This window comes from Thermobia domestica, chromosome 11 (assembly GCF_964235325.1).
Source record: "Thermobia domestica chromosome 11, izTheDome1.hap1.1, whole genome shotgun sequence".
NCBI lineage: Eukaryota > Metazoa > Arthropoda > Insecta > Zygentoma > Lepismatidae > Thermobia > Thermobia domestica.
In genome coordinates, this window is record NC_137464.1 from 91,770,637 (window position 1) to 91,796,271 (window position 25,635).

General features: G+C 36.6%; 1 protein-coding gene across 1 annotated transcript in view; it reads right to left on the minus strand.

The window, feature by feature from the left end:
* Nucleotides 1-1,066: 1,066 nt before the first annotated feature.
* Nucleotides 1,067-25,635, minus strand: part of LOC145663627 (turripeptide Ici9.1-like) — a 39,002-nt gene continuing 14,433 nt past the window's right edge. The window contains exons 2-3 of the mRNA XM_081729729.1: nucleotides 18,672-18,877; nucleotides 1,067-1,197 (exon numbers count right to left, since the gene is read on the minus strand). Coding sequence (XP_081585855.1) covers nucleotides 1,160-1,197; nucleotides 18,672-18,873 — 240 coding nt within the window. The 5' untranslated portion in view covers nucleotides 18,874-18,877 and the 3' untranslated portion in view covers nucleotides 1,067-1,159. The remainder of the gene's footprint in view (nucleotides 1,198-18,671; nucleotides 18,878-25,635) is intronic.

The window sequence follows — 25,635 nt, forward strand, 5'->3', positions numbered from 1 at the left end:
CCGAAACGATAGCGCAAGCGGACTCACTGACGAGCTTATGCATATGAATTCTATCAGTCCTTTCTCATTTTCAAGGCAAACGCATTGCTAGCAATTTCCATCTTTCAAAACAGATAAAAGTTTCTGGGTTTCTTCAATTCTGTTATAATCAAATTTTGCGAGTTTACAAGTTTATGGATCAGCTCTCAAACATTTGAAATTCTAGACTAAAATGATTCATTCTTTATAAAATTCGCATTATCGTACACTCATATCACACTCATATTGTCGCATGTCTATAAATATGTTGTAAGAATATAATTTGAGAACGAATTCGTCCGGTATTTCTTATAATGTTAGTATGTGTATAATTGGCAAAGATATGTATCTGGCAAATTTCATGTAAAAAGAGCAGTAAGTAAGAAAAATAAAACGAAAATAAAACTTTCTTGTCCATTTAGCACTTTTTTTCTACCCATTCTAATTTTCATATTTATAATTCTTTTCCTATAAAATTTACCCCAAATATACATTTCCCGATTTTACACATTGTATCATTATTAAAAGTACCCTGCAACATCATTATCAGATTATATTATTACAAGAAAAGTTATAGATATGCGACAATCATTTTGGACATGAGTGTACATATTTCGAAAGAATATTGGAATTATATGCTGAATTATGAAGAAATGCCACACTATGATATAAGAAGTATACTATGTCATACAGGGTTACAGTTATCAACATACTATTTTCAGCTCAGAAATACAGAAAATAATAACTTGATGACGTCTTAATTTGATAATGATACATTCTAAGTTGAAAATAACATGTCAAATACCTCTGCTACCGTATTTCAAATTTCTTAGTTTTACTTCAAATTCTTCTTACATGAATATGACAGTAAATTAAAATTATTTGAACAGAAAAATAATAATATTAATAATAACAAACGTTTATTTTACTTGATTATTTTATTTCTTTAAATTTAGTTTAAAATGTTGTTATTCTGTTTCGATATATTCTTTGCAACAAAATAGATCCTTTAGTTAGTTTATCCGTAAAATGTATTTTGATCGTGACTGCCAGATTAAAACCAAACATTATCAATACTTGATTTTGAGGAGTTAAATAACCAACTTCTTATCAGACTACCTCATTAAATCTGTGATTATAATTACCATTTGCATTCACCGCTGTATGCTACTTTCAAGTCTGAAAAGAGAAAAGAAAAATAAAATAATATTCATGATCAGTTTAAAGATTATAAATTGATCTAAAATATAATTTTCTTAATTATTAATTTTGTTTTCAAAATCCGGCGGCTGTCTCAAGTATTTGGTACAAGATTCTCACATACACAAACCTAATGAATTGATTGATTCGTATTTATATTCTTCATCAAGAATGTGGGTATTAAGTTTGTGTGAAATGTATGGACAATTGGGAACTTCTTTTAGAAAATACTTTCAAGTAAATGTCAGTGATTCTCCAGTGTTTCCGGTACTGCATGATCGTAAATATAAAGGTAACTAAGAAAGTTCTGTCACTTCTTGTGCAAGTTTGTGTTCAATTGGCCCTCACACCGTGAGTTGAATGCGAATGGAAATAAGGCGGATGTCAATTGTTGGTGTCGGTATATCCAACATACTACCTGATTTTGGCAGTGCAGTTATACCGTGAACTTGCGTAAGAACAAAGTGAACATGGGACCTCCACAGAGCATCATAAGTAGTGCTCTCAACAGGTCGGGTCGAGTCGGTCTTCAACCCGACCCGACCCGACAACCCGACTCGAGCTGACCCGATTGACTCGACCCGAGTTGACCCGACCCGTTTGAGAGCACTACGTCACGACACTGGGTGAACGCCAAAATGCACACCCATTGGGAATGAAACCCGGACCACGTGTAATGAAGTCTTACACGTTAACCACTAGCTAGATCAAGCGTGGGATTTGTATATGCATCTTAGGGAATATTTGGCACTTTTGAGGTTTGGTTATTTCTTTTTATAACTGATACCAATGCCCGACGTGGGAGAAATTTATTTATTTTTTCTTGCTTTAGTTCTATGTCACGAAATTTTTGTTCGAGGTCAGTGTTCTCACTTGCTCGGAAGGCAGTAGCAAGTCTCTTAGCGGAGACAAAAGTAAATCGTTTAACTACAATGATAAGGGTTGAGGAAAGGGGAGAACACCTCTAATTTTTTTTCCAACCCCTCAACTTTCATTCCAAAATAGGTTCTTATGATTCCGGGACCCGCGCAACTTTGATTTTTCTTTCTTGGTAATTAAAACGTGTTTTACAATATATATAGTTGCAAGTAAGAAGATACATAATATGAATTTTGTAATTTAAAATTTAAAAATACAGTATGATAATTAATTATAAAGTACTAATTTTATTTCATCACTTTCAGCCCAACAAATGAAATTCAAGCAATTCGCACCCTGGGTCTTGGTCATCAATACTGTGTCTTATTCTTTGCCTTGCACAGTCAAATCTTGGTCCTGCATTTCGTAGTCTTGGTGGTCTTTCATGCTATACAAGAGCCAAGAATGCTAGCCTCATCGGTACAAATGAAGTCCAAGTGTGATTTTGATTATGGTCTTTTATACTATACGGAAAGCAAGAAAATATACTCATCGGTACTTGGTGATCACCAAAACAAGGCCAAGAGCAATATTACTATGCAATTCGTCTTGCATACCTAATCTTTATCTTGTTCTTGTATCGATGTTCTTGGGCTTGGTGAAATGAAATGAAATATTCAGTTTAAGGTCCCTTTATTATGCACCGAGCATAAGAGAGATGGTGACCATGAGAAATGAATGAAATGGTGGAATGAAGAAAGTGGGAGGAAATAGGAGAACCCCGAGAAAACCCACTACACGGCATTTCTCCACCACAAAGCACACTTAGCACAAGCTGGGATCGAACCATGGACACCACGCACCAGAGATGAATTCTCTACCATTGAGCCACCGCGGTCCCGCTTGAGCTTAGTCGTCCATATCCAATCTTTCTTTTGGCCTTGTTTAAACAACTTCCAGTTTTGTTCTAAATCCAGACTCCATATTGGCGTAGATATTAATATTACAGTCGATTGGTAAAATCAATCTTCCACATTTAAAATTAAAGTACTCACAAGTACAAAAATAAGCATTTACCATAAAAATACTATCTGCAAGTGTTCAAAATAGATTTATGGTTTCTATAAAATCAATTGAAAATTGCTATTTTTAATTAGACAGCTAGTGTAAAAACAGCAGCTTTCGACTCCAGCCGAGTTTAAGCTCAACCTAAACTCAGTTGGCTAAAGTGAACTGACCCGAGTGTCCCGACCCGATCTGACCCGATTGACCCAACAACCGTCGACCCGAATAACCCAATCCGACCCGAGCTGACCCGATTGACCCGACCCGAATAACCCAACCAGACCCGACCCGACCCGTTTGAGAGCACTAACCATAAGGGCGTGTATGCTGTACGAGTTCAAACTGATGTCAATGCCCGCTGCAGCGGGGCGGAAGATATGCCAGGCCTTTCTTCAGAGTATCGTGACTACGCAGACAGGACGGTGACAAAACACTCGAAGTTGAATCACGTGTCGGAAAACCAACACATGTACAAAATAAAGATCTTCAGGCAGCAATTTAGGCGAACAGTGGCTACACCATGTAATCAAGTCCCTAGCATTAACTCTGTAGGAATTTCATAGTTGACGATATTTCTCTTCATATGCATGGAGAACATGTTTATTTGAATAAAAAATATGAGGTAGACATTCTGTGTCCCGGGCAGAACTTCAGAATCCGCCATTGTGGTAAATGGCCGATTGACGCCCGTCAAAGTTCGCAGACATGCACTTTAGCTCCTCTTATGTCCCTTCTAATTATCCGATTGTCATAAGTAATACATAGTTTGAAAGCACATAGAACACAGATTCAAGTGATATATAATTTATACTCATACCGTCTAAATTGTAGATTATAATCTTAAAATTTAGAAAAAAATAGGTTGTTTTTTTAAATTCTTGGGCAGTTGGCAACACTTACGCTTATCGTACGTTAACAAAAATAATCCTGGTTTTAACTTAGATATTTGTGTAAAATATACGCAACAATCATGCAGATCGGTGTAATACAAAGTAAGAGAAAAACCAGAAAGTAAATATTGCCAATGGAACACATTTAGTACTAAGTTTATGGAGCCCTCTCCTCTTTCCATACTGTTCTCCACTACCACTACGCAACTGAAACTAACTTGTTTATATATAATTCAACTTCGACTATAGATGCTGTATCGTCATATATGGGGGGGGGGGAAATTTAACATATAATGTATGATATAGCTCACAGATACATTCACAGTAATCAAAATTTTCCAGTATTGCGGATTTTGAGGTTTCGCCCGGTATACAGAACGTCTGCTTCAGATATCTTAATTTGAACAATCATGTTCTCTATGAATATGAAGAAAAATGTTGTCAAATATGAAATTTTGATAATTTTGATCATGAGGATACTACTTTAGCGGGATTACATGGAACAAATGACATTGTCATTTTGCTCTTTCGAGATGCGTCAACGACTCTTCGAACAAAGCCAAGTGTTTCATCCATAAATTTAGACAATAAAAGCAAGAGAATGCCAATGCACCTACCATGTCAAATCCTTAGAAATTATCACCATCGTTAAAGGATATTACGTCTCCCAGAAACAATGAGATTTTCAGAATACCTGCGAACGTCATATGAAGAGAGCAACTTAGTATCGAAGAGAGAGAAAGTTATCAGTTTGTGCCAAGCCTTGCCTCATGTCGAGGACAAGTATGATTCTACTGTACCTAACCTACACGGAATAGCTTCAATGATATTATATCTTCGGCCAACGTTCCAGAGAAAAGAGTAGGATTTCTTCCAATTATTCCATATCCCGCAACAAATGAGGCAGCGGTATATACAGTTATGAATAATTTCCAAGATATAAGGAAACAGCTTTGTCAAGAAGCACTACCAACTGTTTGTAAGGAAGAAATCCATAATATTGCTGCAAATATAGAACTCCTGAACCCTGAAGAATTTAAAGATATCTTGATATTACGATAGTTCCACATGTCCGAAATTGTTACGACATGCATCGGAAAGTATTTGTCAGGACCTGGAACTGAGCAGGATTTTACAGAGAAGGATATTCGGTGTTAACTTAATGTCATCAATTCTAAATTGTACAAACTACAATTGCTCGTTAAAAGCATTTTTAATGGTAGCAGATGCTATTGAAAGTATGCAATGGAAATAATTTTTCAGAAATTGGAGGACAGTTTCAAAAATTAAAAAATAAAGCAAAAATGCTCTTGGATGAAGTGCACAATAGGGACAAGCCTTATGCTCAGGAACATCAAACGCTGAGGGACTTAATTTCTGACCTTCGTCAAGAATTAAGAGCTTTGGTCTCAGATTGCATGGAAAGAAGTGAAACGGCTCGTTATTGGAATGGATTTCCGCACATGACAACGGTTCTTTAAAAAAAAAGTCATTCGAGCTGATAGGGAAGGAATGTGGCTACTACATTTAGAGACAGTACAACAGTTATTAGCAATATTTAGAGCTTTTAATTGTAGCCTATCAATTATGTCAGATGGTGTTCATTGTACTTGGGAATTTGCTGAGCAGTGATCATCCAAACAACAACAACAAATTTATTGTCATTTTGTTGTTCGGTGTGCAAATACTCAATTCAATGCTATGAAGCTGATATGGTTTTAGAACAAACTATAAACCGAAGTCAAAAATTCAGTAGTGGGATAATTGGAGAAACTCGGCGAAAAGACTATGTTACAGAATGGGAATTAGTCTACCACGAAGTTGTCTACTCGTATATGCAATACTTTTAGGGAATTGACTAATACCACATTGATCACTTACGAACTTGACTTACATCATGAACTGACAAGAAGTCTTGCAGTTCAGCTTCAATCTCACGTTCAGTCCATTCTACGATTTATGCAAACTCATTGTGGCAATCCGTACGAACCATATTCTGAAACTGTAAAGCTGCATAACTTTCTGACTAAAGAAGTTCCGAAGATTCAGAATTAATTTTGAGCTTTCTAGAGAGAGAGAAGTCAAGGCTTACGAAGATTTTCGTCTTGATAGATTTGTAAATAAATCTAAATTGCTGTCTAATCCTATTGTAAGACTGAAGGAACCGAGAAATAAAAGAAATCGAGGAGTTAAAGATAAATCATTTTTGGTTAAAAAAAAAAAAAAAGATTGAAGGAGACTACAAAATGCTATAGAATTCTTGAAATTGTTAAGGAAAGAGGGTATGATACTGATGTAATTTTGAAGTACGATATCACACTTTCCAATAGTTCCATTGATTCAGATGGCTTTACTTTAGCAACTACGGAACATACACTCTTATCTGAGCTACTCAAGACTTTAGCACCTGATGATTGTATGTTTTCTACTGTACCAGCAAACCTTTTTGTATTGTTGTTGATGTGATGAACCAACTAAGAAAAATTTAAGCCAAAAACATTAAAACTGTCCTGTAAATGTGCACAACGGTCTTGGATATGTGTGTAAAGAACAGGAAAGCATGTCGGATAGAATGTATTGGGCAGCTACCAAGAAGTGTTAAAAAAAAAGAGGGGGACAAAAGAGAGAAGAAAGATGGCTGATACAATTCAACTCCTAACAAATGACAACTCCACATGCTGTCCTGTGCAGATGAAAACATTTTGGGCGTCTTCTAGGAACAAAGAGTTACTGCAAAAGCGTTTTAAAGATACAATAATTGCAAAGGCACAAGAATTAGAATTTCGAATATACCTAGGTGCACTAGTGGCACAACAATAAATTTCTTCAAGAACTCCAGTGATATAAAATTGTAATTCTGTAAGAAAATCACATTCTGAATTGGAATTTGACATTGAGGAAGCAGATCTTAGAATTATACCACAGTGCATCGATAATCGTTGTAATGTCATCTGATGCGGATGTTGCCATACTGCTTCTGCAATTTTATCAGATGATGATTTCTTATGGAATACTGGAACTTTGGTTGATGAAGTCAGCAAACAGCACAATTTCCATTCATACAATAGCCGAACGCTTAAGTCACTCTTTGCGTAAATCTTTACTTGCTCTTCAAATATGAAATGGTTGAGGGGTCACTAGTAAGATTGGAACTAAACCTTCAGCCAAAAAAGCACATCTAGAACTCTATTTACGAGATTTCGGGCTATCATTTCCACCAGATCAAAAGAGTTTTTCTCAAGCTGAAGAATTACTTGCTAAAGTTATTAAACCAAAGTATGAAGGAAAAACGTTAGATGAGTTGAGGGGCAACATGTACAACAAAAGTTTGTTACAATCACTGAATGAACTGGCTCCTACGTCACATTCTCTGTCTATTATCAATAAATGAAGATCAAGTGTCACAAGCCATTGATTACCATGAATTAGAGATGCAAGGGCTCGGAAAAAACCGGCTTTTTTGGAAAAAAAAACTCGGCTTTTTCTGCTTCGCTTTTTTGCTTGGGAAATTTTAGGCTTTTTTCAAAATTCTGCTTTAAATTGATAAAGCAGACTTTGTTTCGCTTCTCTATAACACAAAAAGTCATTTAATTAGTGGTTGATGCTGATAATAATATAAAACATCGAAAATAAACTATGAATTTCGAAAAGATATTTCAAACAATTTTTCTTCAACATATTTACATTATGAATTCCACAGGATTAACCAATGTATATAATAAGAATTTTTTAACCTCTTATATACAAAAGTAAGCAGAGTTGGCAAGAACCATGGTTGTTTTTGAAAATGCCAAAAACCCCTTTTGGGGGGGGGATGTTTAAACCAGGCTTTTTTGGTTTAATCCAGGCTTTTTTGATTTAGATTTTTTGCTTTATGTATTTATATTACATATTCACAGAAATAAGTTTGTTTCGCCTTGGTGTTATTATGCAACAGCGGGGTTATGCCGGAAGAACTCCCATAAGCTTAAAGAAGTCCGGTCAGTAAATTTCTTAAATTGAGAATCTTCCGCCCTAGCCATCGGGAAAATCTCGTCATTACTTAGAATGTAAGACAAGAACGGGAAAATCCTGTTATTGCTTTGCATGTAAAATTTAAAGGTCAACGTATCATAATCAGTACGCTAAAACTGAGGTATTAAATTACAAATTTAGTACGTAAATATCATTGAAAGTCCAACCCAAGCTAATGTTGGAAGCTACGTAGGCAATCGATAAATTTTGCCAATTTCTATCAATATATTTAAGCAATCTTGGCTTCTTTATAAAACAACAAGCATTTAGGCATTAAGAAATATACAATTTGGTTTCGTTTCGCATGTTTAGGCTTAACATCCTTACGAAATACCGAGGTTATCAAGGAGAAGACTTTCGCTTAAACTGACATCTGAACCGCTACTTGCAGTACGCATGGAAGAAGGGTTGTGGTTCGACCGAGAATTGAACATGGGACACCTTGATTAAAAGGTGAAAGGGAAATTAAACTATTGCAGGTGGTTTGATATCTGGAAACGTCACCATGAAGTTCACACGATTCGCATTTTTCATTCTTTTTATTTTTTTGGTTTAAACCAGTTATTTTAAAAAAAAAGTTGGTGCAAACCAGCTAATCCTAAAAGTAAACACTTCTTTTTAAAAAATACACAAATAACTAGCAAAATAGTATGTAGTATTTTTACTTCAAAATATTCCATACCCTCTTTTTGAAACAAAATAAAATTAAAATAAAACAAGAGAAATACTTAGATTTATATGATACACTTAAAGGCTGCACATCTAGAGCTTTTGGTTCTGTATAGTCTTGAAATTCTACAGTTAAGTTTTATATAACCACCATCACGGTTTACCCAATCCTCAAGTTTTCTGAATTTTTAACAAGAGGGATTCAACATATCATTATGGAACTCCCCCCCCCCCAAAAAAAAAAAAGGACTACGGAATATATTTAAGTTAAGCTAAACACAACTGCTGCACAACAAACATGACTGAGTGATTAGCTTTTGCGCTTCTATCGGTAAGTCCGGGATTCAACCAGCATTCGACCATTCTGACAAAGCTTTTCTTCATTCCGTCTGTGAATGTGGAAATAGTGCGTGTACTGTGAGTTGGCCGACTTCCTTTCTTATTGTTTTTAAATCGTTATTATTACTAATTACCAGCAGTGACGGTTTTGCGAAGGTTAGGGGGGTGGTCTTTCGGACTGAAGCCCATTCCCCAAATTTACGGAATGTCTGCAACAAACGAAATATCTATTAGTTATGCCTTTACTCATAAACTTTAAGCTTCCGTCAAATAAAAATTACGAATGTTTAGAAAAACTAAACATTAGTAAGAAAAACCTCTCCCAAAATACTTTTCTAAATCCACCACTGATTCTCAGTATAAAATGATTTTTAAGGTTGTATCCGGAAGATTATTGCTAAACATATAAACGAAACGAAATATTAGTTATGCCTGTACTCATCAACTACAAGCACCTCCCAAATAAAATTAGGACTTTTTAGGAAACGAAACAATCAAAAAAAAAAAACCTCCTAAAGTACTTTTCTAAATCCGCTACTGATTATTTGTATAAATTAGTATTCAAGGTTGTGTCCGGAAAATTATTGCTAAATCACTTCACAGCTACAGTATAACAGAAATGTGGAAATTCGGCTTGACGGATATATTGAAAAACGTACGCTTTGACGGATGTATAGAAAAACGTAAGTTTAACTTTTGCGCTAGAAGCTAGAGTACTAAAAGCTCTTAGAAATGAAACACGGATAACAAACTAAAATGATCTAGAGAAGAAAAAAGATGTCGATAACTCAAAAGTTAAAATAAAGTTAAATAGCCTCTAAACTTGCCCTCAAATACTACATTCTTCATGTTAGCTTTGATTCGTAAAACATGTGCTCCATCCATCTTGATGGTGAATTTTAGAGCGAAATATGACATTTAGGTCATGGAATTCTTATCTAAGTATAGAATGTACTATAAGAAAGCTATTTAGATAGAAAAATCATGAAAATGAAAAAAGCCAAAAATTCCAAAATTCTCGTTTTTTTCCCAAAAAAGCCGGCTTTTTATGTGAAAAAAACCATCGATTCAAAAAAGCCGGCTTTTTTGCATCTCTACCGTGAATATATCTGTAAACTATAGGGTGACAAGAAATAACCCATACAAAGTTTGGCATATCCTGCCACGAACGTAGTGGCCTCTAGCCAAATAAGTGTTGTTTTGTTGGATTCTTGTGGGTTTGGGTACAAAACCTCGCGGCCAGAAACTCGCGCCGACAACCTCGCGGACCAAAACCTCGCCTGGCCAAAACCTCGCCTGGCCAAAACCTCGCCGCCTAAAACCTTGCGGCCAAAAATCACGCCGGGCCGAAACTTTGCCTGACCAAAACCTCGCGGGTCAAAATCTCGCCGGGCCAAAACCTCGCTGTCCAAAATCTCGCCAGGCCGAAATCTCACCTTGCCAAAACCTCGCGTCCCAAAATCTCGCTATACCCAAAATCTCGCCTGCCAAAACCTAGCGGTCCTAATCTCTGAACACAGCATCTCGCCTGGTCAAAACTACGCGGGATGTAATCTTGCCTGGGAAGAAATGTCGTCAGTATAAAACCTCGTCACGACGATTTCTTTGATGTATAATGCTCTATATATATATATTGTAATAACACATGCATTAAAATAATGACAAGAACATTTTCTTACACGTGCTTTGAAAATCTGTATATATAAAAATGAAAAATAAACATGTTTGTGACATCATACCTCTTGAGCCACCCGACCGATCTCGATCAAATTTTCAACATAGATGAGGTTCGGACCTGGGATGTCTTTTGTAATTTCACTTTGACGACATAATGAAGTGGAGGGGGATATATATAAAAATAAATAAAACTTAATAACTCTTGAACCAAGAGACCAATCTCAATCGAATTTGCCAGACAGATCAGGTTACCGCCTAGGATGGTTTTTATCATTTCACTTTGACGGGAAGACGGAAGGAAAAGGGGAAACATATAGATATACATAAAAATTAAATTGGCTGCGTTTGTGACTTAGTAACTCTTGAACCACCCGACCTGTCTCGATCAAATTTTCAATATATATGGAGTTTGAGCCTGGGATGGTTTTTATTTCACTTCGAGGGTGACCTTAGGAAATTCTAACAAAATCGAATAATATTTATGAAAGTATGAAATAATATGTGAATTTTTACGTTCCTCGATTATGTCCTGTAGGTTAAAGGAGACGTAGATGATTAGGATGAAGGAAATGATGGAATGAAGAAAGTGGGAAAAAACGGAAATACACCAAGGAAGCGCACACAGACGATGTTTCGTATATTATTATTATTATTATTATTATTATTATTATTATTATTATTATTATTTGTAATATAATATTTGGTTTTCGCCACGCGAAATTTTGGGAGTGAGGTTTCCGCCACGTGAGGTTTTTGGCCCGCGATATTTTGTCCGTATCCCATTCTTGTGTACCTATACATGTTTTTTCGGCTTCCGAACGAGAAATTTATTTTTTATTTCAAAATGGCAACCAAATGCAGGGCAACGTTGGAACTGTTTCGTCAAAGAAAGCGTAAATAAGAAACTGTTCGTTTGCTTGTGTTCCAAAACGACAGTCTAAGACGCAGTTCGTGATTTCAGGAGCTCCGTCATGTAGGCGACCGTCCCGGAAGAGGAAGAAAGCGCACCATCAACACGTCCAAGAACAGTAAGATCATCAAAAAGCGAGTGCAATAAAATCCGAGGGTTTCCGGGAGAAAAATCGCTTGTGAAACAACAATCAACTGCGAATTGGTGAGGCAAATAGGGAAAAGGGAGCTCATCTTCAAGGTTACAAGGTCTGAAAAGTTCAGCTGCTCACGGACAAAAACAAGTGCATGCGACTTGAACGATGCCGCCTTCTCAATCACCGGGCCGCAGGTCAGCGATGGGAGTGCATTCTCTTCACCGACGAGAAGCTGTTTACCGTGTAGCAAATACACAACCACCAAAAAGACAGGACCTGGTCCACAGAGGATCCCTACATTTCAGCCATCGCCGAACTCCTCCAAAACCCGCAGTCGGCCAAAGTCTGGGGCGCAATTTGCGCAAGCAGCGACTCCTCTGGGGTCCATGGGTCAAGGGTCAAGATCCACCATAAGGTGTATCGACGCGACATTCTTGAGACCATGGTACTTCCGTCTGCCAAGCGGCACTTCGGTGATACGGAATGGACTTTCCAACAAGACTCCACTCCGACCCACAAGGCGAAACGGACGAAAGACTGGTGCAGGACCCATTTTCTGGATGTGATGTGGTCTACAGAATGGCCGCCCTACTCGTCGGATCTCAACCCGATGGACTACGGTGTATGATCGATTTTGGAGGCCAGAGCATACACTACACCTCACAAAAGATTGTAGTGGCTGAAGCAATCTCTGCTTCGCGACTGGAACCGATTGTCGCCCTAGGACCTGCGGCCCATCGCCGAACATTTGAAAGCACGTTTGAACCTCTCTATCGCCGCCAAGGGCGGCTACTTCGTAATCGGCTAAACATGTTGTTCCTAAATACCCATTCTCTTGGTATGCGTGTTGCTTTGCTAAATTATTTCGGTTTAATAAACGTATGGTTACAAACATTCGTCTGGGTTATTTCTTGTCAGCCTGTATATCATACGTTATATGTTTAATTTTCCCACATATATGACGATATAACATCTATAGTCGAAGTTGAATTATACACGGACTAGTTAGTTTCAGTTGCGTAGTAGTGGAGAACATTATGGAAAAAACAGGGGCTCTATAAGCTTAATATTAAATGTGTTTCATTGACAATATTTATTTTCTGGTTTTTCTCTTACTTTGTATTACACCGATCTGCATGATTGTTGCGTATGTTTTACACAAATATCTAAGTTAAAATCTGGATTATTTTTATTAACGTACGGTAAGCGTAAGTGTTGCCAACTGCCCAAGAATCTAAAAATCAAGCTTTTTTCCTAAATTTTAAGATTTCTTCTTCTTCTTCTAAAGTTTATAAAGTATGAGCACAAATTATATATCATTTGAATCTGTGTTCTATGTGCTTTCAAACTATGTATTACTTATGACAATCGGATAATTAGAAGGGACATAAGAGGCGCTAAAGTGCATATCCGCGAACTTTGACGGGTGTCAATCGGCCATTCACCAAAATGGCGGATTCTAAAGTTATGCCCGGGACACAGAATGTCTACCTCATATTTTTTATTCAAATAAACATGTTCTCCATATATATGAAGAGAAATATCGTCAACTATGAAATTCCTAGAGAGGTATTGCTAGGGACTGGAGTAATCTGAAGGACTGGCACTACAATTCAGTGTGAGTGGAGAAACCATTCATCAGCAACTCCATCAATTTGGGAAGCACTACAAGTTGGATCGATGTGTCCCACATGACTTGCCTCCGGGCCAGAAGGCAACACAAACAGACACCTGTGTTTCTTTGCTGTCTCGTCTGAGGAAGGAGCCATTTCTGGACAGGATGTTTACTTGTGATGAGAAGTGGGTTCTGTACGAAGCTCCACGGTACCGTCATCATTGGTTAGCATCCCTTGAACCGGTTCCAAAATAGTCGGAATGAGCATTGCACCAGAAGAAGTTCCTCCTGTGTGTTTGGTGGTCTGCTCGCGGCATCATGCATCGGTAACTTCTACCAGCTGGTCAGAGCATCAATGCAACTATGTACTGTCAGCAGGTGAACCGTGTTCGAGAAAAACTCAAAACTCTGGAGCCAGCATTTCTGAATCGCAAAGAGGCCCTTCTGTTACAGAACAACGCTAAGCCCCACGTGGCTAGGATAAACCCGGGAACCATTCTATGCCTTGGATGGGAAACACTATTGCATCCGCCATATTGCCGGACATTGCACCGTTCGATTATCACCTGTTCCATTCATTAGACAATCACTTTAAATTATGCTAGTTGAAATCCCTAGTAGAGGTGCAAAATTCACTTGATACCTTCTTCGCTTCACGGCCCACCAAGTTCTACCGCGATTGAATCTATGGCCTTCCAGAACATTGACACGTCATCGGTGCTGAGAGGGACTATTTTTGATTTTCTAGGTATGTCTTAAGTGACATATCGATGTTCTTGGTTACCTTTTATACATGGGTCACATGACGCTTTTGTCCTTTGATACTCACACAGGCGTCACTGCCTGCTTCAATGCCAGAAGGAATATGTATTTTAGATGGTGGGAAATTACATGGCTTCAAACGGGGGCTAACAGTTTCTATTAGTATAATTGAAATTACTACCACCACCACTACTACCACCACTACTACTACTACTACTACTACTACTAATAATAATAATAATAATAATAATAATAATAATTTACTTCAACTATTTAGAAATATTAATACTAAGTCAACTTAACTATACAAATTATCAGTGATGATTTCAGATTTACGCCGAGGAGGAATTTCAATACAGAGAAAGTAGTACTGCGAAAGTACTGATGATCTAACAAGGAGACTCACCTAAGTGTAAGTCACCAATATCAATAAAACTTTATATACTTGTAGAATATCGAAAAATAATCGACACGTATTTTCTATATTCGGCAATGGTGCGGGTTTAAGAGTAGGAACCCCACTTTGAAGGTTAGGGAGGTCTTCAAGCATAGACAGAAAATAATCATTTAATGTTGAAGAAAATCTTACAGCAAGGAAGGTTTTAGGACAGTTGATTCAGAATCTGACGTCAAAATTACAAAAATTCAAAGTGGCGGATCCAATATGGTGATTGCAATTACTAACAGTTTTCTGGTTTGAAGTGCTCTGCAGTTAGTCATGAACAATGAGGGGGGGACGAGCGCAACAGTGGTCTAACCCACATTTAAAAAAAATGGAGAAAATTCAAGTTAAAGTTCAACAAATGTGTTTTTTGTACAATATACCAAAAGGAACCACAAGTGGTTGAATGTATCATACATTGTATATATATATTGTACAAAAAAAAACTACATGTGTTTAACTTTAACTTGATTGATCTCCATTTTTAAAAATGTGGGTTAGACCACTGTTTATCTATTTTAACAGGATGCTTGCTTGAAGTGAGTGCTTGGAGTAATGCTTATTTAAAGTGAGTCCCATCGCCTCTCCCTACACTGAGAAAAATCCGTTCTCCGGACAGCGGTATATTGTACAAATATACGGAATCCTCCTCCTTACTACAGAAATTAGTATGGAGCATACGTTATTCATATGCTACATACGCACTGCCCTTAGGTGTTACATCATGCCGTTTCAGGATGTCTGACATCTAACAGTTTTCCGTTTATCGCATGCATATACTTATGTTACATTCGTCAGTTATATGTTATATACGTCCATTTTTATGTGAGATCCTGACCACCTATATTGTTTCATACGGAAAGTACGTATAGATGAAACACTTATATACAAAGTATTGTAAAACATGCGTTTTCAGTTATACGTCTGCTGTACGTTAAGTCCAAAAACTACAGGATATTACGCATGTAACCTACCTTTTTAAGTACGCCACCTACATTTTTTCTCAGTGTATTTGAGGTGCTTATTGAAAGTGAGTTCCCTCGCCTCTCACTAGTCGAGTTGCTTATTTGTTGTGAGTTCCCTCGCCTCTCACTATATCACAACTTATTATATTCTCAATTGTTATAATTAACAATGTAGAAAATGTTTTATAGTAATGATATTCCGTTATAAAGTGTGTGATGCATAAACATTGTTTCCACCACGCACAACGTATTACAGCAATAATTGTGCACAAATCGCAAAATGCTGCTCAATCTTTGAAACAAAATGTTACGGGATTTTCAAATGCAGGTGGTTTATCTTCCAAATAACCGCTTTTGTATCACGCATACGTAATAAAATTTGCAAATCCGGGAGAAGAAAACTGATTATTAATCAGTAATTGGATTGTAATTACTACGAAAATATAAGTTTTTGTTATAATTGTGGATAAGGACAATATCAGAAAAATGTCTCAAGAAGCTTTTCAATGGCCTAAAGAAGAACATATCAAGAAATTGAATCTTACACCTATTGCGTTCTGCAAGGTTTAACACGGAATCCCAATATACTGTAGCACCCTTACTAGTGAGAGGCGGGAGGAGAGGGGGCGAGGCTAGGGGAGGCAAGGGGTTTTCAATGAGCACCCTGAACAGTGAGAGGTGCAGAGACTCACGTTAATCAACATCCCGTTAAAATAAGTACCGAAAGGGGTTTCAAATCGTTCTACATCCTTCCCGCAGTAGCCCCTGCATACTATAATTGTTCTCGGCTAACTGCAGAGTATCTGAAACCAGAAGACCTTTTGTCATTGTAATCACCATATTGGATCCACCATTTTGAATTTTGTAATTTTGACATCAGATTCTGAATCAGCTGCCCTAAAACCTCCTTGCCAGTATGGTTTGTTCTACAGTAAATGATTATTTTCTGTGTATGCTTGGAAAGTGTAGTTCAAGGAGTGGTTTCTACCCTTAAACCCGCACCGTTGCCGAAATAAAAAAAAAGACGTTTCTATTATTTTTCGATGTTTTACACGTATGCAAAGTTGCATTCAAATTGGTGAGTTACACTTACGTAAGTCTCCTTGTATGTTGAATAAAATGCGAAGTATGTCTCGGAGAGACTTTCGAAGCTCCAGAGGCAATTCCCTCATCCAGGGCAATCCCTAAAATCAGCATTGCTAATCATAGAACTGGTTGTTAAATTATTTGAAAGGGCATCACTAGCTACAAAAGTAACTAACTATATTTTCATTAAGCAACATACTAATAATGTATTACAGTTTTTCCCTAGGGATCTATGGCACCATTTACATCTCATAATTTATAAAGGATGTAAATAAGAGTATTGACATCCTGTATGTGTATGTTGTACGCTTTTAAATAAAGATTTATAATTTAATTGTTGATAATACGTTTTTCCTACCTCTCAATTACTACTACTACTATGCAGATACCAAAATTTAGAAGTATGGAGTTCGTACCTTGATTGAAAAATTAAAACGGTATCCGCATCTCCGAAGTAATTGAGAACTGCAAAGTTATAAACAGGGTTAGGATTTTTTGGGGGCAGTTTTCATAGGAGAAAAGGAAGGGAAAAGTGCAAAAATGCTAAAATAAAACAAAAAAATGTGTTTGTATTATTAATCTCTACTGTTCTGGCATATGCCCTTTCAAAGATGTAAATGTAAATATCATAAATATATTGTGAAATTACCTTAATAAGATAGTAGGATTCGTTTTTTTTTTTTTCTTTTTACAATATTTTATCATGAAAGTCTTGTTAAATATAAATATACCACCCAAAGTTACTCTGATTCTGGTCCGAAGACAATTATACAAAGTTGTCTATGTAATGTGTCTGGGTATATAGGTGCCCCAATGCCCGGGCAGCCAATGGAAGGATATACAGAGCTCCAGGTGAGCTAAGTGGTAATGGTTTAGGAATTCTCAGTGCTCCAGACAAACAGAGAGAGAATGAGCTCCCACAAAGCATCAGGCAAGCTCAGAGGCCTGCGTTAGGGTAGATCTGTCAGAGCTTCAGGTAAGGATGATCATCCGAAATTGATGCTGATGAAGGTCTTACATCTTGTTTCATACTCTCTTGTGCGCAGCGGTGGCGCTAGAGTTCCTTTTCTGTCACACGACCTGATGATAATGAGGATGCTGCTATTGTCTTCTTGCTTGTAGTAGTTGTAGTAAGAGAGTATATGGTTTTGTTTTTATATAAGAAGAATTATTGGTGTTAACAAATATAGACCACGTGTAGGATATTACAACTATAGTGCGTTTCTTTTAAATTCGAGCCCGGTGCTATGTGCACTAAATTCGTTAGTGTTACCATTCAGCAGTAGAGTTCTAAAATTAGTGTAGTGGACTTGTTATGTATCAGACTGCACATTGGAATATGGACATAAACAACTTTACAGTACTTTCAATTGAAAAAAATATTCATTGGGAAAAATTGTTATATAGGAACGCAGATAAAATTTTATGGACTGTCAATAATATTCCTTTATGATCTCTTTTCTAGTGATATACAGTAGAATCTATTTTGTACTATTTTGTTTATTTTGTAGGCTAGTTGAAATATACTATCACGATGGAAAATAATGAATATTCGATCTATCGAAATAATTCGCCATTCAATAGTGAAATATTTCGTTCCAAAGATTTGATTGAATCTTACCAATAACTGTACGCTTCATACAGTCTCAGATCAAATTGTCCTTAAATGTTACAGTTTTAATTGGTAAGCGAAGTGTTAACTTACGTACAATGGAAATGAAACATTCAGATCTAGTCCAGGATTGGGGCCGCGGTGGCTCAGTGGTAGAGCGTTCACCTCGGGTGCATGGGGTCCCGGGTTCAAACCCTGCTCCCGCCAAGTGAACTTTGTGGTGGACAAACACCGTTTGCGTGGGTTTTCTCGGGGTTCTCCCGTTTCCTCCCACTTTCTTCATTCCACCATTTCATTCATTTCTCATAATCACCGTTTCCTTTACCCTAACCGGCATAACCGTGGGACGTAAAACTCAAAGATTTCATTTCATTTCTAGTCGAGGATTATCTCAAAATTAGTCGTTTACTTACCAGGGTGACCTCTTTCTCTTTCGCAGTTTAGAATACATTCGTTAGCGTACGTTTTACCATCAGTTCCACACACAGGAAGCAGAATAAGTGAACATACACAGTATTCTTCGGATCTAGCTCTGGATCTTCCCCTTGATTTTGCAGAGGATGTGGCGACCATCACAAGGGTCAAGAAAAGTAAAACAAATGCAGATAATCTCATTTTTCTGAAAACAGAAAAATTGAAACATTTTAGTATACAATGTAACATCATTAATTCAATTAACGAATTTCTTTGACATAAGAAAAGAACGTGTACTTAAAAGTCAAAAATAGAACTTATCCTTCAAAGTAAGAATTTATTAACCATTTATCGATATTGTACTATTACAACACTATACGTGAAGCGGTGTTATTCTGTTTTCGCTAGTTAATGTACCGCTATGATGATTTCTTGCGTTCCTGCAACACCTGACGTCAAGTGTGCTGCCTATAGCTGCCATGTGTCCTGAATACGCCACAGACATATTTTCATAATTTTCTCTCGACTCAATTGCAAAAAGCCAATAAAGGGTTAATATGCAGCAATTGCTGTTACTCTATAATAAAAAGATTTTTAATATTTTTGGGATTAGTAGGAGAGATCTATTTTCAGTATGCAAGGTCGTAGTATATAAGAATTAACTGATACGAAATAACATTATTATTCACAACTCAATAAAGAGAATATATCGTTAAAGGACATGTTAATGGGAATAAATAGGAAAAAAAATAGTTAAATCAAGGTAAGTGTCAATCAAGTTCTAAAGAGCACTCAAACAAATCAAAACTAATTATATAAGTTGGGTAAATGCCCCTCACTTTCTCCGTTTGCTTACCTCTGATCTGACATTGCAGGATGTCCATCGACAAAAGGAGTACTGAGAAGTGTAATTGATTTTATTAAAATATAAAGCATACCAAGCACTCACAAGCACTATTTACACAGACCACAAGAAGCTGCAATTTCGTAAAAGTTGCCTGAGAAAACAAACTGGCCAGGTATTTTCCACTCTTTTTATTTTTATTTTTATTTCTTCTTCTTTCTTCTTTCTTTTCTTGGGTGTATATGTTTCAATAAAACTGTGCTTCAATTGCTCTATATTAGTGTGGTTCGAAAAAAAAAAAAAAAAAAACCTTTTCGTTTTCCGAAACGCTATAGTGCGCAAAAGTTGCCATTGGTATAGACAAGAAAAACCCAAAAAGAAAAACTTTTGTTTATTTATCTTCCTGCCCCGGATCGCCGTTGAAATTTGAAAAATCCGGTAAAAACAATAAATTTTCAATATTTTTCTGAAACGACTGAATAATATAGGATGATGACCCTATATAGTCTTCAAGTATGTAAAAATAATTTTAAAATAAATACACTATATTTATATGATATATTCTGGTCGCGCATCGCTGTCTAAAATTAGCAAAATTTGCGAATTTTACAAAATTTGAGAGTTTAACCTGTTTCATTTTATTATTATTTTCTTAAAACAAGTAAGATAAGGACGCTAGTCACTACAAGGAAGTGGCTGCGTTTGGAGTTCACTATCCAACAAGCCATCATTACTAATGATTTTAAACTCTGATTTATGCGGGGGAAGCGGGGGCTCAGTGATAAGGAGTTCACCTCTGCTGCATGGGGTCCTTGGTTCGATCCCGCTTGTACGGAGTGAGCTTTGTGGTGTACAAACACCGTGTGAGTGAGTTTTCTCGGGATTCTCCCGTTTCCTCCCACTTTCTTCATTCCATCATTTCATACATTTTTTATCATCACCGTCTACTTGAGCCTAGCCGGCTTAATCGTGGGACATAAAGATTTCATTTTTTTATTTTTTTCTGATTTTATGCGAAAATGTAGGCATGGATGATCTTGACAATAGTGTAGCTCTGATGAAGCCGTCTCTAGTACTGTGTCCACACACTCTATACCAGTTATTGAATTTCAACCTATCAATTGTGTGATTCTGAAGTAGACAGGCAGATACTCAGCAAAGATCAACTGTATTTACTAGACATATCAAAAGTCATCCAGTTAGTGCACTGCTCTGAAGACTTTTCAGTTCGTGACCCCGGCCCTTTGTCACATTCAAGATGGCTCACTACAGCTAAAAGAGTTCTGCGGCTATACATTAGTGTGGAAAGTCTTTCAGATAATGAGTCAAATTGTCATTTTTATCTTAAAGTTATATATACCTATGTGGTTTGTCATTAAGTTGGGCAACAATTTGACCGAAAGTCCAGAACATGTTTACGAGACCATCCAGAAAATGCGGTATTTTGTCAGAAGAGCTGAAATAAGTTATAGACCCTGTTATAGAACGAAATGCTTCCGTTGCTCATCCCGAAAGTTTGCTTTTGGTGATGGTCATTGATGACAGAAACCACATTCGAGAGCTTAGGTAGAAGGCGATGATGAGAAATAAATGAAATGGTGGAATGAAGAAAGTGGAGGAAATGGGAGAATCTCGAGAAAAGCCACACATACGGAGTTTGTCCACCACAAAATTCACTTGGTACGAGCTGGGGATCGAACCAAGAACCCCATGCACAAGTGGTTAAAGCTCTGCCACTGTGCCACCGCTGCCCCCGCATAAATCAGCGTTTAAAGTCATTAGCAATGGACAAAAATAAAGAGAAAATTGAAATTTGTAGGGGACGATTATGTGAAAATAAATTTGTAAATACAATTGCAAATAATACACCCTAAACATTGGATGGCTGGTTGGGTAGTGGAACTCCAAGTGCAACCACCCCCTCGTGGTGAGTAGCGTCCTTGTCTTACTTGTTTTAAGAAAATTTTTAAAAAATGTTAAATTCTCAAAGTTTGCTAAATTCGCAAAATTTGCCAATTTTTTACCGCGATGCGAGACCAATAGATGCTATATGAATATAGTTTATTTATTTTAAAGTTGTTTTTACATACTTCAAGAAACCTTTAGGCTATATACGGTCAACATCATATATTCTTCTGTCCTTTAAAAAATATATTGAAAATTTATTGTTTTTGCCGAACTTTTCCAATTTGAACTGCGGTGCGGGACCGGAGATATATAAATAAAAGTTTTTTTTTTGGGGGGGGTTCTTGTGTATACCAAAATCCACTTTTGCGCAATCTAGCGTTCCGGAAATCGAAAATTGATTTTTTTCAAACCACCCTAATCTATATGAGTGGAGAATCATCATTACCTTCGCAACTCACGAAAATACTTCTTGATGACAACTTCTGGATACGTATTGAATTAAATAAATAAAAGTAGATATTTCGCAATCCGTACTGGAGTTTATTGATTTATTTGAGTTAAATAAACTTCAGAAAGACATCATTCATTGAAGATTATAGAACTTTCATCTAATTCTGAGAGAACAGTTACTATCATCACACGTTACCAAAACAGATGCTTAAATAATGGAAAAATTTAAACAAAGAATTCGGGTTGGATCTCAAACATATGCTCCTCAAACCTATTTCACGGCTGCAAACTGAACTCTGAGGTATTGCTTGATGGAGTAAATTTGATTTGTACAAGTTGAGAATAAATGGAATTGAACTGTTTTATTCAGACCAAGTTTCGAATGATTCGGATCTCATTCCGTCCCATCTAGTTGCCCACAAAACAAGACCAGATAGGTGTTTTTGTCAAGAGATACGAGACGAGACAGAACTCTTTCAATAGAAATAGATATACTTTTCGAGACGGATTAACATCTTTGACATATTTTCGACACGATATAATCTCAAATCTCGACTTGTAAGCAATCTTGACACCGGAAAAGGAAGTTAAACTTAAATCAATTCATGCTTACCTCACATAGGCAGGTTTACATCCGTTTTTGTCTGTCATTAGATTTAGATTTGTTTTGCTTCGAATTTTCATCCGACTTAGTTTTTTGCTTACAATTTGTACTTGCGGAGCTTCCATATTTAATGTGTGGAGTTCCTAGCTTTATTCCAAGCTATTTGAGGCTATGGTGGATAACATCATCTTTGACATTTTCTCAAAGTTCTTCCATTTCCTCCCGTATTCTCATTCCGATTATTCTTTCTTATTCACTTCTATTCAGACTCATATTTACACTCAGGCTACAGGGGCTCCGACTCAGGGCCACAAATTTCAAGGGGCGGTATATTTTCAAAAATCGAGATTGAAGTAAGGTCAAGTGGATAATTGTGAAACACGAAAAAAGTTGGGCTATTGTGAAACATCCCTGTTTTTTTAGAACTCTGTGACTTTCTAAAAAATGTATGACAAGGTAGTAAATTTATTGCTATATCTATTGCATATATCTTGAATATCTGAAGTATGACAGTTTTTGAGAGAAAAAAATATAATCTGAAACCATGTATTTTTCAACAGAAAAAAAAAACTTTTATTTTGTTCCTACAAAACTTTTGTTATATCTCGAATATCAAATGCCTCACTAACTAACTAAATATATATTCTTATAGAAGATGTTTTGAGATTTTCAGACCACGTAAGTAATGTGTGAAATGATGCATGGTACAGGGGCAATATGGGTCAAAAGTCAAGGGGCTATTATGGAACACAGTTTGGGGCTATTATGAAACACTGTGTGGAGCTATTATGAAACGTGATAGCATCTTCTGATGATGATAATTTGGATGATCCACAACCCGACGATTTCGTCGAAATAGACGACCCTGAAACAGTGCGTGTATTCGACCAGGAGACTGTTCTTGCAAATTTTAAAGGAAGTCGCCAAAATAGTACCACACATCGTTATGCTGTGACAATATTAAGAGTCCTACCTTATGATGGATTTGAAGTTATGGGTCTTAAGTCTGATGTGAATAAGAAAACATTTAAACCTGTCGAAACTGACATTTCATTCGTTAAAAATTCGGATATTATTGGCATTTTGCTTACTCCTGAAATGGTAATGTCTGCTGATTGATACAAGTACTATTTTGAAAAGATTGTTGATGTGTTTGAAGTGTAAAACCTAGAACTGTTTGAAGATAAGCAGGCCTATTCTAATGAGACCATGATAATCTTGGAACTTTTCATGTAAAGCAACAAAAGTATGAGTCTACGTTTATTAATCAGGCCTTGAAAGGTTCATCTGTTTTATTTTTCTGCGTTTAATGGAATCATGTTCAATTACGAAAATGGCATGATATTTGAAATTGATGTTTTCTGCATAATATGCTGCTTTTCATAGAAACAAAGGAAATATCGGTGAAGACAGAACATGAAAGTAATTTTTTCTTAACTTCAAGCAGCTTTTCGTCATCACTTGCAAAGTTATTACTGGTAAAGTAAGTACCAAACAAACGAGTTGCTATTCATTTAATTTTTGTCAGGAAATAACTGAATAACTATCAGAGATAATTACACCAAATTTTGTCATATGAATCATTACTCCCAAAGCATTTTGTTATAGCCGCCAATATTCTTTAGGGTCTTCAATCCTGCAAATTATGCGGGTTTTCGCAATAGCCTCATTGCTGTTTCAAAATAGCTCCAAATCCAGGGGCTATTTTGAAACACATGTTTTCATTTTTTTTTCTCAGAGAAACTAAATGTTAACGAAAAGCACCTGAGTTATTTTCAAACATATTTGTCTAACGTGCATAGTGGTATTTTTTCATGTTTCTAACCCAAGCAGTTTTTGTTGTACACTCAAAAGTATCGTTTTTCGTTTTACAATTATCCTACTTGACCCTATGGTATGCATTCAAAAAAAAAAAAAGAAAAGAAAAAAAGACATCCATGCGAGAAAAATTTAAGCGAGTTCTGTACTGGAAACTTACTAACTGCATTTAGAAACTTATTAGAATATGAGGGTTGCACTGAAAGTTTCGGGAATCTAGTATTTGGGAGTTGTTAGAAATTGCCATATTTGTGAAGTACGATATGTGTTCAAGATTCAAGTAGCTTCCGTAGCTTAGAAGTTCAGTGATTGCTTCTTTATTTTATGGTAGCAGTTTGAAATGAGGAAGTGGGTGGAAAATGGATTTGACCAGAGAGCATTTTCGCGCAATGCTTTATTATGGTTTATGACTTCCGATAAGGTTTAAAGAAACGCCAACATGCCAGCCGAATGAGTGCTACGTTTGGTGATGAAGTCCCATATAAATCAACCAATTATCGCAGTTAGTTTCAGGAATTTAGGCTTCACCGCGACAGCCTCACTGACGAACTTCGTGAAGGTCGCTCAGAGACAGCCATAATGCAAGAGAACATTGATGCTGTCCATGAACCAATTAAGTGCTTTAAATAAATTAAGACAAAAATGTCATATGTTTAGTAAAGCCTTTGATGATCGATTGCATGATATGCCAAAATTTGCATGTATTGTTTTCCATAACTGAATTCTTATATAATATTTGTCGTAAGAGTGTACGTTCAAATCACAATTAAAATAGTTCGCCTCTTTTCTATGCTGAGAAATAGAGAGGAGAGAAAATGAATTAAATAAGACTTTAAACATCTGTATATGTCTACTCACGCAACAATTTTTATATAGGGTGTTGGGCTACGGGTATATAATTTGAAGTGTTCTCCAACTACATCTTTAAAAATGGTTGCGGAAGTACTGCTGGATTCTGAAACATGGATGTTTGGATAGGGTACATACTAGTTCCCAAGAGAAGTATTCAGTCGACTTCGGTAGGCAGAGCCGTAGCCAGAAGAGGACGAGCGGGGCGATTGCCCCGGGCGCCGAACGAGCAAGAAGAAAGAAAGGTGTCGAAAAACAGTAAACGACGCGGCGCCCCGTAAAAGAATTGGCGCCTTTTTAAATCAATATTGTCGGCTTTCAAAGAAATATATTTGTTAAACATTTTCTTGGTCGCTCCGCTCGCAACCCAGCATTTTCAATAAGAGTCACAACAAGTTTTTACTTATTCGTTAAAAGAAAGTTGTTATATACAATTTGTTAATGACGATATAATATACAAGGTATCTAGTAATAACTTATAGTGTACGCA